General features: G+C 41.7%; 1 protein-coding gene across 4 annotated transcripts in view; it reads right to left on the reverse strand.

Annotated features, from left to right (window-relative positions):
* The window catches only part of ABCC9 (ATP binding cassette subfamily C member 9), a 1,387,936-nt gene that overhangs the window by 56,362 nt on the left and 1,317,662 nt on the right, over positions 1-13,912 (reverse strand). For 3 of the 4 annotated variants that reach the window (XM_069628446.1, XM_069628447.1, XM_069628444.1), the window contains one exon: positions 9,500-9,678. The exons of the other annotated variant lie outside the window; for it this stretch is intronic. In XM_069628446.1, coding sequence (XP_069484547.1) covers positions 9,541-9,678 — 138 coding nt within the window. In that variant the 3' untranslated portion in view covers positions 9,500-9,540. The remainder of the gene's footprint in view (positions 1-9,499; positions 9,679-13,912) is intronic. 4 annotated transcript variants of the gene reach the window in all.

A 13,912-nucleotide genomic window follows, 5' to 3' on the forward strand; every position in this document is an offset into this window, starting at 1 on the left:
TACTATGTAATACATCTGTATGCATGGTGCATTGAGGATATTGTTGAAGCGACATGCAGCAAGTTGGCAGGCCCACTGTGTAGGTTGTTACCTACAGAGTGGGCCCTCTACCGAGAGGCATATCGCCATTAGCACCCGTGTAGTGTACTACATCGGTGCTAATGTTTTTTTTAAACATATTTTCTCTCTGTGAACAGGATGCCTCGGAACGTCCCGTTCACGGAGAGAAAATACTACATCAACATGGCCGCCATGGAATTGGAAGGCAGGGCTCTTTATGGAGCCCCTCTCCCATATCCATGGCTCCCACACTGCGACAGGAGCTGTGGTGGCGTCCCTGCTTCTGCAATCAGGTAAGTGGGATGGGGAGGAAGAGGGGGAAAAAACGCAGGCTTGCTGGGAGGGAAAATGGTGGACGTGGACCTGGGAACCGCATATCAGGCGGCTTGAAATGCAGGCTGACACTAGCAGTGCCAGTCCATGTTCCAAGCTCCGTGATGCAGTGGTGCTCCCACCCATGGTGCTTATGAAGAATTTATCAGAATTGAATACCCCATCAACATATGTTCACATATGATATGAAAAGATGCACAATGGTTGTTTGAGGAATGTGTTAAATATTGCTTTGGTTGTACATGACTGTGTCCTTCTTTGCACTTTGATGCCATGTTTGGTGAGATTATGCTTTGTTCTATTGCTAAATAGTTACTTTTTTCAAAATAATTCCAATGTTTCCCTTTATCGGTGTCCACCGTACAAACATGTTACATAACTGATATGAGTGTGTGGGGGCGAACAGACCCATGACCCTAATTTCTGACAGGAACATTGGCGATTTTTCCTACGGTTGATGGGCTGTTACCCAAGCCAGGAGAAATGTTGCACAGTGTTTGCATGGTGTTGCTATAATTACCACCCAAAGAGGGGAATTTTGGAAATATGGTGGTAAGCATTCAGTAAATACCCAGGGAGAAATGGGTGGCTAATGAACTGATGAATGTCGAACACATATTTGTAATTGAAATTCTCATCAAGAATGTAATGTACTACGCTTGAAAGTGATGCTATCAAATACCTCTGTTTGAAGAGAACATTGATTTTAAAAGTACATATTTTTCTTTGTTAACGTTAAGTTAATTGCTCCAATACATGGCTCAGTATGAGTATGGATTCCTTTTCCCTTTGTTCATCCTTAGTTTTAATCGGTGGCACATTTAGCACAGTACATTGCCTGATATGGAGGAGTTTTCCTGTTAACTACTTGAAAACTGATGGATTAGATGAAGGGCCCGATTCATGCAATTGTTTGCACGGTTCAAAGTGACTTTGCGCTGCTGAAAAGTGTCTTTGCACTGCTGACATAAACCCTGATTCATGGAACTGTGCAAAGTGTATTTTTGCAGTGCAAGGTCAGTGCAAAGCCATTTTGTAACATTCCATGAATCGGGCCCAAAGATTTTTGCATGATCTTTTCAATTCCTGTTTCCTATGTGGTTGGAAGTCGGGGTTCCCACTGTTGTCAACATGCCCCTACCACTCCACATGCAGGGACTGATAAAAACCTATGAATGTATCATGTGCATGCATGATATTTAATTACTTGCAAAGGAGACAATAGCACAAAACATGTACGTCTCCCACCAGCTCGTACAGAATTAGCATTTCCATTTCTGAATAGGGAAAGGTTCATTTTTCATTTTTATGCTATACACATACATGTGATGTGAAAAACAAGCACTACAATAGTGTGCAATGAACGTTCACATTGCCCGTGGAGTCTTGTTATTCAATTACATTTGTTTGTGTGTCCCTTGCGTCAAACCAAGCATGTATAATGTTTAACACACGTACCTCAAACAACAATAACATATGTCTCCAATCTACAAATAAATTATACCCTGTCCCTCCACCATATTAAAGCAAAGCAAAGAGGTGAGGCTGGAAGGTTTAGAATGAATCTTAAACCACTGCAATTGCTCTGGGAAACCCTCCAGACCATCGTTCTTTGCCTGTCAAGCCATTACAGAAGGGGAATTACCATATGCAAATCAGGATTGGTTCCACCTCCAAAACACCAGTCCAGCCGCAACTGCTAGGTCACATTCCTTCTGCACGAGACCACACGCATCCAAAGACATGTTCCGGCCTCACTGGTATCCTCAGTGAGGAGTAGTTTGGGTCTCTAGGCCCAGCAGGCAAGGGACCCAATTCTGGGCATACCCGTCCCTCTCAGGTAACAAAGCAAAACAAAGAGGAGATGGCTGGAAGGTTTAGAATTAATCTTAAACCTCTGGCAATTGCTCTGGGCAACCCTCCAGAACATCATTCTTCATCTGCCAAGCCATTACAGAAGGGGAAAGATCATATACAAATCAGGCCTGGTCCCAACCCAGAGGGGCAGTCCAGCTCAAACTGCTAGGCCTCATACCTTTTGCACGAGACCAAAGCATCCTCGACATGTTTTAGCCTCATTGGGCATCATCAGTGAGGAGTAGCTCGGGTCTCTAGGCCCAGCAGGTACAGGACCGACTTCTGGGCATACCTGTCCCACTCAGGGTGACAAAGCAACACAAAGAGTGATGGCTGGAAGGTTTAAAATTCATCTTAAACCGCTGGCAATTCCTCTGGGCAACACTCCAGACCATCATTATTCATCTGCCAAGCCATTACAGAAGGGGAAAGATCATATACAAATCAGGCCTGGCCCCAACCCAGAGGGGCAGTCCAGCTCAAACTGCTAGGCCTCATACCTTTTGCACGAGAGCAAAGCATCCTCAGACATGTTTTGCCCTCATTGGGCATCATCAGTGAGGAGTAGCCTGAGTCTCTAGGCCCGGCAGGCATGGGACCCACATCTGGGCATAAATGTCCAACTCGGGGTGACAAAGCAAAACAAAAGAGGAGATGGCTGGAAGGTTTAGAATTAATCTTAAGCCTCTGGTGATTTCCATGCAGAAGGACCTGACCTAGCAGTTTGGGCTGGGATGCCCCCATTGCTGGCAGTACCTGACAGAGTTGCATATGGCTGGCCCCATTTTGCAATGGCGCAGATGGGCTAAAACATGGCAGAGTGGAAGCTTGCCTACAGCAGTGCCAGTGGTTCAGATTTATTCAAAACCTTCCACCCATAACTTTTTTGGTTATAGTTTGCCTCCACCCTATTTACAAATATTAAATGCCCTGGATAATCATCCTCAAATAACTGATGTCCGCTTATCCTTTTGTACGACTGCCTACTCTAAAATGGTACACAAATGCAAAGGATAGCAGATACAATGCCAGATAGGATTTCAATTGTTGAACTTTTTTGCACACACTTTTACCTGCCCAACTTGCTGCATTTTCACAGCAACCTTCAGAGGGGGTGGGGTCGGATTACATATATATATAATTTTTAATGGTATGCAGTCTAGAACAGGGGTGGGTTTATGAGGGAGCATGGGAGGCATTTCACCCAGATAGATATACTGTGGAAGAATTAGGTAAAAATATCCCCGCGATGAGCTGGGCCAAATCCAGGTGCACCACCTTCAGATGTTTTGCATCCATCCATATCCTTCCACACATTCGGCCTCATGTCAAGTTTGCAGGTCTGGAAATAAGGGTGTCGGTAAGCTCACTGGCTTCTTGTTTCCAGCAGGCAAACTACGGGTTTGCCTGCTGGAGCCACTGTGCCCGACAGGTCTGACACTGCTGCGCACAGCGGTCATGGTAAGTAATCCCGTCACAGAAGCCACTGTGCCGATACGTCTGTGTCCCCACTCCCATAGGGTCCTATGGGACTTCATGTGAATTGGGATTTACAAATTTACTGGCGCCTGACTTCCCGGCTTCCAGACACGTAATGAGCTGGTGGCACCAGGAAGTCAGGCACCAGTAACATTTTATGTGTCTGGCAGCAATACACTGGTAGCACCGGCAGGGTTACCTCCCGGCTTGTAATGAGGCCTTTTGTCACACTCTCAGAGGATGCAATTAGAGGAGTTTCCGACAAGTTATTTAGAAGCACAGTCATTGCTTTTTGACATCAGAGCTAACATAAAAAAATATATATTGTGGCTGAATTTAGAGGTCCTATTCCTTATCGCCGTTAGCATTAGATGTCCGAAGATTCAATAATATTAGCTGTCTGTTTATTGTTGAACTGTTTTGTGCTTTGAAAAAAAAAACTCTTGTGAAACAAAACGCACACAAAGTAAAATATATGCCATTGAGACAAATTGTGATTATAAATTCAAAGCTGTCACATGACATTTAATATGGAACCTTCAGACTTCTAAACGTTTCACTCAGATATGTGCATTATGTTCACACATATTGCAAACACTTCTAAGAGCACAACGCTGTATTTTAAATGATTGCTGAATTGACAAAAACAGCTGTGCCCCAATTTGGAGAGCCTTTTTGGCAATAAGGGTCCTTTGTACCACTTTTGTCTTTAAAGATTAGTGGCATAGTGGTAAAAGGGAAATGTCAGTGCATTGTGAGCAAGGATGAATATTCTTTATGAATGTAGAGGGCATCACCCTATCTAGTAAGCAATGGCGAGAGAGATGAGGACAGGGGGAGCAAGGGAGTAGAGTGGGGGCGTGCTATCAGGAGGTCTGCACGTAATGAGTTATCTTTATAAGAGTTACGTCTTCAGTTCCTTGTTGAAGTCCAGGAGAGATGGGGCTTATTTAATGTGCAGAGAAATTTCCTTCCAGAGAACCTGTGCATAGAAGCCGGTTTTCCGTTTCTTTTCTTCTTGCATCTCTCAGTCTGTAGTTTGACTGTATTGATGCCTCGGGTGCTGTGGAGTCCCGCGGGGATGGTGAGGATTGCATTAGGTTATGGTGGACATTTTCTTTGCAGGTGATTGCATTCTGATTTGGGATTGATGCAGATTTGGAGGGGTAGCTTGTACAGCTCTCTTTGTTGAGGTGCTCTGGTTGTCTTTCTTAAGATCTGTGATTAGACTGACTCAAGTGTGCTGGATAGCTGACCGTGGCACCCGTGAGGAGGTTAGGTCTTAGGCAAAGAGAGTTTTGTACCCGCACATGTGGAAAGGACTAGGGCAGGGGCAAAGAACCTAATGTCTGTAGCAGTAATGAAGTGTTTACTATGTTTACATGAGAGCTACTACTAAGTTACATGAGTTTAATTCAGGGGTCAAGTCTGAAAAATTTAAGTGGGGGACTCATCAATGAACGCAATTTGCATATCATGATGCCGGCCCGTATTAGATTGCTGGTGACCTAATGTAATACGGGCCGACATCATTCACGAACCGACTTCAAGGAACTCTGACTCAAGTGTAGGAGATTCCAGAGAATGACAAATCCTTCATGCCCCTTTGGGAAGTGCATAATTTAACCTTCCAAACCAGACGGATACTCGTGAGGACCCCCATAACTAGGTGGGATTTCCTGGCATTATCCAACCAGTTACCCATTTGTTGACACACCAATCCTTAAGTGTCTGCCCAGCCCTGATGAATGTGGCTTCTACCTTGTTAATGCCACTAAAACCGGTAGGCTTTTTGTGGCTCCTTTACCAGAAATAACCTATCTGAAACTCGCCAGGCTTCCTGGTCTATGACTCCCCTAAAAAAGATGGGAACCATTAAAATCTTTAACTGGACTCTGGAAAATCAATGAAAAAGACCAGAACAGAAAAAAACATGGGAGAATTGAATTTTTAAGCAATTTTGAAACAACTGGATACTACTCCTTAAGACAAACAAATACAAGTATCCAATAGAAATATATATGTATCCTCTTTTTTATGCTCTGTGGATAGAGAAACCTAATAAAACACTTTTTTCATCTATGAAGCAGTTTTTAAAGAAATCCCAAGTACCTCACAAGAGGGTGAACTTCAACTCAGAATTAAATATCTGACCAAAATATCCCCTACAGAACCGATCAACCTGAGTTTTCTCAAGGATACGCGACTCAGTTTGGATCTAAATAGATGTCAATGCACAGAACACATGCTAGAAAACAATTACTTTGCTCTATGATGCCATGGTTGTGGGCTGAGTTGCACTTAAAATAAAACTAACAAGAAGCTAATATACTAATTTACCTTACCCATTTAACATATAACAGACTCCCATAACAACATTTAGTGAAAACCAGTCCATGATATAGATTGGATGCAGATTGATGGAAACACATGGTGGTCTGGAAAATAAAAATAAAGTAAACGTACAGGCTTAATGCTGCGCTGTGTTTTAAAGTGTGGAATGTGAGATCTGTTCTGCATTGCATTGTCTCAGAGCACGAAGCGGCGTTAGGATGTAACACTTTCTCTTCAGCGATGCAGTTTGCATCTCGGATAAAGGCACAGAGGAAATCATGTGCTATTTTTATGGGCTGATTTGTCAAGGGGAGGTTCTTTTTGAGTGACACATGAGTTTTAATAAAAGGTTTGAGGCAGAGAGGGCTGGATCATTAACTCACTGACGAAGGAAGCAGATGTGCTGGAAGAGAGAGCTGTTTCCTGAGAGGCTGAGTCTCCTGTATTCTTGCTGGCAGTCCTTAGAAAAGCTGCAGTCTCGAGAATCCTTATCTTGGTTGACCCTGAGCATGGCAAGCAGAAGGGCTGAATCAGGCAATATCGCCATTTTAACCTAGGTAATTATGCTGTAATTGAGGAGCATGCTATAGTGGATGTTTGATACTATGTAGCATAGGTTTAATAATTATTTTCATTTGTTAGGGATGCATTAATAATAATAATTTAAACGTGTATGTAAAACTGTGTTTATATTTCTCAAGATTTGCTGCAATAAATTCAGAGGGACAGAGGCTCTGCCAGATTTGTTGTGAAGTTCAAGGCCGACAACAGGCAGAGCTCTGGACATTATCGCAGATAGAGTGTTGAAATCCATTGCAGGAAAAACTTTGCTTATGTTTGAATTACAATGTAGGTGCACATGTCATTCTGTGTAACATGCATATTTATAGTTTCTGATAAAGATTAATAATTCAAAAAGGTAATTTAGCCTCAGTGTATTTATTCTGCACTCAGTCTTATTGATTTGGCATGCATAGAGATGTAAAATGTGCTGTAAGAAAAATATCAAAGCAAAGTTAGTTACAGTAAATTGTTTTACTCTGAGAGGCTGAATGAATGTTTTGTATTTCATTTGCATGGTTGATGTATTTTTAGATGCAAGCCACAAGGGCATAAAAGAGTGATATTGTAGATAAAATATCACAGGAGGGCATGAGCTAATTATTCAGAGTGTACAAAGTCCAGTACTTGTTTATCGTTAATGACCCTGGTGAAATACTTATTAGGCAATGTTACGAAGTAGCCTCACCACTAAAAAAATACCCCAATAAGTTTACTACAATATATTACTAAGAGCTAAGAAAAATACCACCATGAAAAAAATACCACAAGATACTAAATATAGCCCAAAAAGATCTCTAACAGGAGACAAGCAATCAAGTTGAAATTCTGTCAGCACATTCTGGACTTCAGCCTGATTGATAGGGCCTCCAAAGAGAAGACATTTTCTCTTTATGCAGTTCAGTTTCAGGTAGGCATTTGGTATCAATGCCTGAATTAGTAGGAGGCAACGTTTTAAATGGTGGATGTCTTTGACTGAATTGATCATGGAAAAGAGCTGTGTCCCATCAGCATATTTGTGAATATTGATGTCAAAGTGAGTGAGAAGTTCTCAAAGAGGTTCCATATGGCTGTTGAACCAATCTCTTCTTCTCTGGAATATTTTTCATTCAGTGTATTCTCTAAAACTAAACAATTTTTATCAAATCTTTTATACATTATTTGAATTGTTTTTCGATTACGTGTGTGGGACTGTCTCTTCATATTATAATATATACTCAATTTAAAAAGAAATATATAAAATAGAGACTATGCAGGACTTTTTCTTCCTACTGTTTAGTCGTGCCATTACTCATCTGCTTTTCAACTTTTTGGATTTTATAAAAAAAACTACTCACTTAAGGACTGTGATATGATTATGATATGATGTGGCATTTATAACGTGCCTGTACACACGTGTTTCTAGGCAGTTCTATGTATCATGTTACATTTAAGCCATGGCATTAGAAAGCAACTTATTTGAAGAACCTGCAGTTTTTTTTTTACTTTCTGATATTTTGTTGCGTATTTTATTCAAGATGTATTTTTCTGTATCCATGTACTCTTATGGATTATGTATCTTAAATAAAATATTTTAATAATGATGATCTTTTGTGCAACCAAATACAATTGCTTTGATATCATCTTTACATTTAAGCCATGGCATTAGAAAGCAACTTATTTGAAGAACCTGCAGTTTTTTTTTTACTTTCTGATATTTTGTTGCATATTTTATTCAAGATGTATTTTTCTGTATCCATGTACTCTTATGGATTATGTATCTTAAATAAAATATTTTAATAATGATGATCTTTTGTGCAACCAAATACAACTGCTTTGATATCATATTTCCATTGAAGCAAGGGTGTGTATTGAGTTGGTAGTTGGCCAAGCCGTCTGGGTTGAATGTAGGCTTCTTCATAATTGAAACGATATGGACGCCCATAGATGCTTTTGGAAAGATCCCATGGGAGAGGGAGAAATGTATGAGAGGAGGTGGGCAAGTAACTTTCTAGAGATAGTCTTGATGATGGGGCCTGGAAGGATGTTGACATGATAGGTGGGTGGCTTTAGGACTCCTACTATGTATACAATTCAACTAAGATTGACCTGAAGATTGACCACTTTGGCTTGTTGCCTGATGTGGTGGGCAGGACGACTGTGTCAAGCTTAAATGTATAGTCTGGCACTGTCTTTTTTATCCATATGGAAGTAATTGATTGTGTTGTATTTACCTGTCGAGGGGGGTGTTACAGGTTCTTTCTTTGGCTTGATGCAATATTTGACTGCTTTGTAGAGGGTAATGCCCTTTTTGGATGGATCTAATATGATCAACACATTGTTCTTTCTCTTTGTTTTGGTGAGGTGAAATGGGTGGGAAGTGCATGGGGAGTTTAGAGCTTCCAAGCACATTATATCTTTTGGATGCATGTCCCATGATTAGGAGTGCATCAATGCTATGAGTGGTAAAGAGATCAGCAATATCTGGAACTTCAACAGTATCTGATCATGGGGGAATGACACTATGCAAGGTTAAAGATCATTGATGTTGGGTATGGGGTGAGTACTTGCATGATTGACACTGGGGACTGGGAGTGGTAAATGTGGTGTAAACCTGCTCTGTTTCCCCCTGTAGAATTACAACAAAGTAAAAACATGCTAGAATGTTATTTCAGTGAGGAAGGTGGGAGGGCAGGACAAACCAGTTTACTTCCCAGAGAGAGAGCACTTCATGAGGTTGACATTTACACATGCATTATGATGTTCACTGGCCATGCTGCACAACAGTAACTTGACCTTCAAGGCAAACGTGTATGTATAGTATCTGAAGCAAACTTTACACACACATGCACACAACACACTAGATCTAATAGTAAAGGGTTGCAGAGCTACCAACCATAGAAAAAGAAGATCTGTGACCAAATCAACTTGGGCAGTCTACTTGTGACTTTTCACCAAATTAGTGAATATGCCATCCTCGTGTAAGAGCAGATTTGAGGCAGTATCACTCTCCATTAAAATGCCCTCTGAAAAGACTAGAACACAGTCTGCATCCAAGATAGAAGACACTCGGTGCTGGAAGAAAGAGATAGAGCAGAGAGAGAATGAGATTCCTGTAGACAGGTAAAAGCATGTTAAGAAATCAGAGATATTCTGAAGAACATAATCAAGGAAAAAGATTGATTCCAACAAACACAAGTGAATAGATTAGATAAAGTGGGAAAATAGATAAAAGGAAACAGTTTCAAAAAGAAGAAAACAGAACACCTTTTGATTAGGGATTTCTTTCAGATCATCTATGATGGATACATTTAAAGCTGTTTATGAATGATTTTCTCCAAACAACACTTCTATGATAACACAGTGACAAAATAAGAATGTAGAGCCATTACCCTTGTTTAATAACTTGCTTAAACAAGCATGTCATTGACAAGCTAATTATCACACCAGCATACGGCTCCTTCCCAAGGCTCACTGCATGCATATGGTTAATACTCTTTCCAAATCTGCTGAGCGTGGAGCTGCAGGAAAATCTGCTCAGAACACCCTGACAGGTGAAGGTAGAAGTGCCTGTGTGATTTCCAGAGGATTCTACTCCAGCAGCCGAATGATGATAAAAAACAGTAATATTTAAATAAGATATACAGGGAAACTCCTGGCATTAACACTAGATTGAGTGACCTGACAATGATAAGCAAGTGAGGAATCATAGACAACTGTCATTTTGTACTGATTTAAGATTTGTCGAGTAGGCCATTTATAATTAGGTGGGTAAAAAACCTATACCTGTAAACGGAATTCTTATAGTACTTGTGTGTTTTGGTGGAGCACTCTCATGAGTCGTTGACTTTGCTCTTCTTACCACCACTTGAGGGTATAATTTGAGTTCCATTTCTTATTGGACCATCCTTCCAAAGCTTATGACACAGTACAAGGGTGATTTGGGAGCTCAAAAATCATGTTTTCCATTTTGCTTCTGTGAGAAACATAAAGGTGTTTCTCCTGCTAGTCCCTGGAAATCTGTCATCTAGGTGGCCAGGGCACCGCCATCGCTATTGGATCCAGTTCCTGGGGGAGGACCAGTTGGTGAAGATCACCTGGATGAGGGGTCTTCGGGGAGTGGAAGTAAGACACTGAATGTTGAGACACGGTACCCCCATTCCATGTAACACCTTTTTTCCCATCTTACCCTGTAGAAAATTTAAAAGCTCTACCCCCCTTTTTCGACACAAACATTTTCTTATACCATGTCCGACAACGGACTAACACCAGAGCCATTTACCTGACATGTCCCAACACACGGGTCAGGCATAGTCAGGCAATTGACAGTAACCATGAACACCAGACAGCCCCTTACCTTACCCACAGGGATAAAAGGCAGAGCATGAAAGCACATTATGAGCAGGCCGAAAGCACGAGGAAACAGCTATACTGGACCGGCAGTTCAAAAAGAGGAAAAAGGTGATGAGTCCTGGAGGTACCACAAAGGGGGAACTGCCCTGGCCCTTTTCAACTCAGACCCACAAAGCCTCAGAAAGGGAAATCATAAGACCGGGAGTTACAGCTGGTGTGTGGAGGAACAGATGTCTATGGTGCACAAGGGCCTCCCGCATTGATAGCAGAGGCAGTGAGGCATGCTGGCTACCATGATACATCCTTTACTCCAGAAGCAGGACAAGCTAACAGGTTCAACACACCTGGTGAGTCAGAGGAAGCTGATAGCATACCGAACTGTGTTGAGCCCAAGATTGCAAGTGGCAACATTATATGAATGCAAGGAACTTGAGAAGAAAGAAAATATGTGTGTGTTTGAACGTTTGGGAAAGCCCAGACAAGGGCCAGCTGCAGAATGGTCAGGCACCGCAGGAGTGCTCATTCGAAGGACTCTCGCTGGCCCCTTTTGTTTTGTGTTGAAACTGCAAGTACAAGAAGGCCCTAGGAAATCGTGTTATGAGATGCCAGAGTGGTCCTACAAGGGTTACATCAAATCCCTTGTACAATCAAAAGTCTCTGACCCATTGCTGAGAGAAGGTTTGGGGAAGGGAACCCTGCTTCCTGATAAGATTGTGAACTGTGGAATAAGGCAAGTGTCAACTCAACAGAGGGATGCCAAAAGAAAGCTAGGAGAAGGGAACCCACGCTTTCTGATGAAAATGAGCAAATCATGAATTGTGTTAGAAATTCATGAAGTGTGTTAAAGAAGGCCATAGTGAACCCGATGGAATGAGACCCACTCTGCATGGAGGATCCGAGCCGGGCGGATGGAGATCCTTGGAGAGAAGAGCAATCACTGAAGGTGCAAGATGCAAAACCACTGAAGGAACTTTTGTTTGTTTATTTCTGTTGATCTAGCAGGCCTTCTAAGGCAAGAGACTTTGAGGAAAGATACTTGGCCCTTGAAGGTTCTGGTATAGTTGAATAGACTTGTGAACCTCGTGCTGTAGAGGTTCAGGAGTGTGCTGTGCTCAGAAGTTCCACCTTGTCCCAAGCTTAAAATGTGGGAAGGGAGATCCAGCTATATCGGCCTGAATTATCATTTTGTGAACACTTCTTTCTTGATTGGAAAGAGTTTTATTTTTTAGTATAGGTCCCTATTATTTGACAAGACTGCCTTATTATTATTTGATGGTTGTAGCTTGCTCCCATCTTAGCTTTAGGTTTAGATTAGGTATTGTTCTCACCCATGCAGTTTAATTAACACCCTTGAACTCTGATCACGTGTCTGTCTATACTGTTGCCACCATGAGTTCCTTACACTTCCCTTCCTGATCCATTTGAGGTTTTTGGCAGCCAGTATCCGTTGTTATTCAGAAACGTATGCTCCCCAGAATCCCTTGCCCACTGCTTCATCTCCACCCTAGCAAAGCAAGTTTGGTGTAGGATAAGCAACATCTGTTACTGGTAGGTGCCAGAGAGCATTGCACCTGAGGCCCAGGCTCCTTAGCTATGAGAGCCTCAGTTTGCTTCAGTACACCACTGGTCATTGTTACTAGTTTCAGCCCCTCCATTATTTCTGGCTCTTTATTCTTATGTTCTAACTCCTAGTTACGTGTTACTTGATTCCTGGAATTCTTATTTAGTGTGCTAATTAGTATTTCCTTCTCTTGGACTAACTGTATGCTTCCTCTGGTTTGCATCAACATTAAAGTCTACCTCTGTGTACTTCTCAAAGAAATATGCTTCAGGAGAGACCCTTCAAATTGGGCTGTCCTATTCTTGGTGCCGGGTCTTTTGGATCATAGATCCCAGGCATATCCACATGTGTGCACTCCGTAACATAAAGAATTAGTAAAAGAGAGAGTGATATATGGGGATAAAGGGTATAACATATAGTAATTGTCCAGAATGCAAACTAAAGGTCAAACACAATTTTAATATTCACTTTTGGGATGTCATAAAAACATAAATTATATGACCTTGACAAACAATGGAAACACATAACCGACAGAAGATGAATTACACGCAATGACGTTGGAAAAATGCTCATAGTGTGCATACAATAAATCAAAAAGTCACATTAAATTAATGCATGACAATACATATAATACATACTGAACTTGTGCAAGCAAGTGTAAAAATAGAAATAGAAAAAAGAGGACTGTATTCTTCTTTCAATACATTCCCTTGTTTGGGAAGGGTTCTTTTAAGCTTGTGCTTTAAACTGAAGCAATTTTTTCAGCCACATCCAATACTCTTCTATTCCTTCTATTCTCCGATCCCATATAATAATGTATTCAGGTTTTGGGGCCTACAGCTTGGACGTTTGCTGCAGGCTATTGATCCTAAAGTCCTATACATTTGGTAAGAGAGATTCTTCAAACCTATAGTCTGTCTTTGTTAGTGCAGAGAAGGTTGTCAGGGTTATTCCTTAGTCCTGTAGTATGCCTGTGTTGGTGCAGAGGGTTGTCAGTGTCTTACTTTAGCCAACATGAGAGAGAGGGACCATATTTGATTAAATGTTCAGGAGCTGTAGACTCCTAACCAAATTGTCCCCAAGATGATCAAGTTTCGGCGGTCTGTAAACGTTCTGCGCCTCCTTCGTCAGGGCTCCCTGTTGAAGACCCTGTAATCAACACATATGGGAGTGTACTGCATTGTGTTCCTGGACTGGAAGTCCTAAGAGCTCAACCCAGTTCAATAATATCTGGCTATTGGTGGTTGATTACCCGCCGTGCTGAATCCTATTGCGTGGTCCCAGGCGGACGATGGAGAGGCGCTGCAGCTGTGGGGGTCGCACCGTCACGGGGTGCTTAAAATGTCATGCCTTCTTGTTCCTACGTGGAGTGTGCCTGTCTGGTGTGAGGCATTT

Source organism: Ambystoma mexicanum, chromosome 12, assembly GCF_040938575.1.
Source record: "Ambystoma mexicanum isolate Mex_15411 chromosome 12, UKY_AmexF1_1, whole genome shotgun sequence".
In the NCBI taxonomy this organism is placed as follows: Eukaryota; Metazoa; Chordata; class Amphibia; order Caudata; family Ambystomatidae; genus Ambystoma; species Ambystoma mexicanum.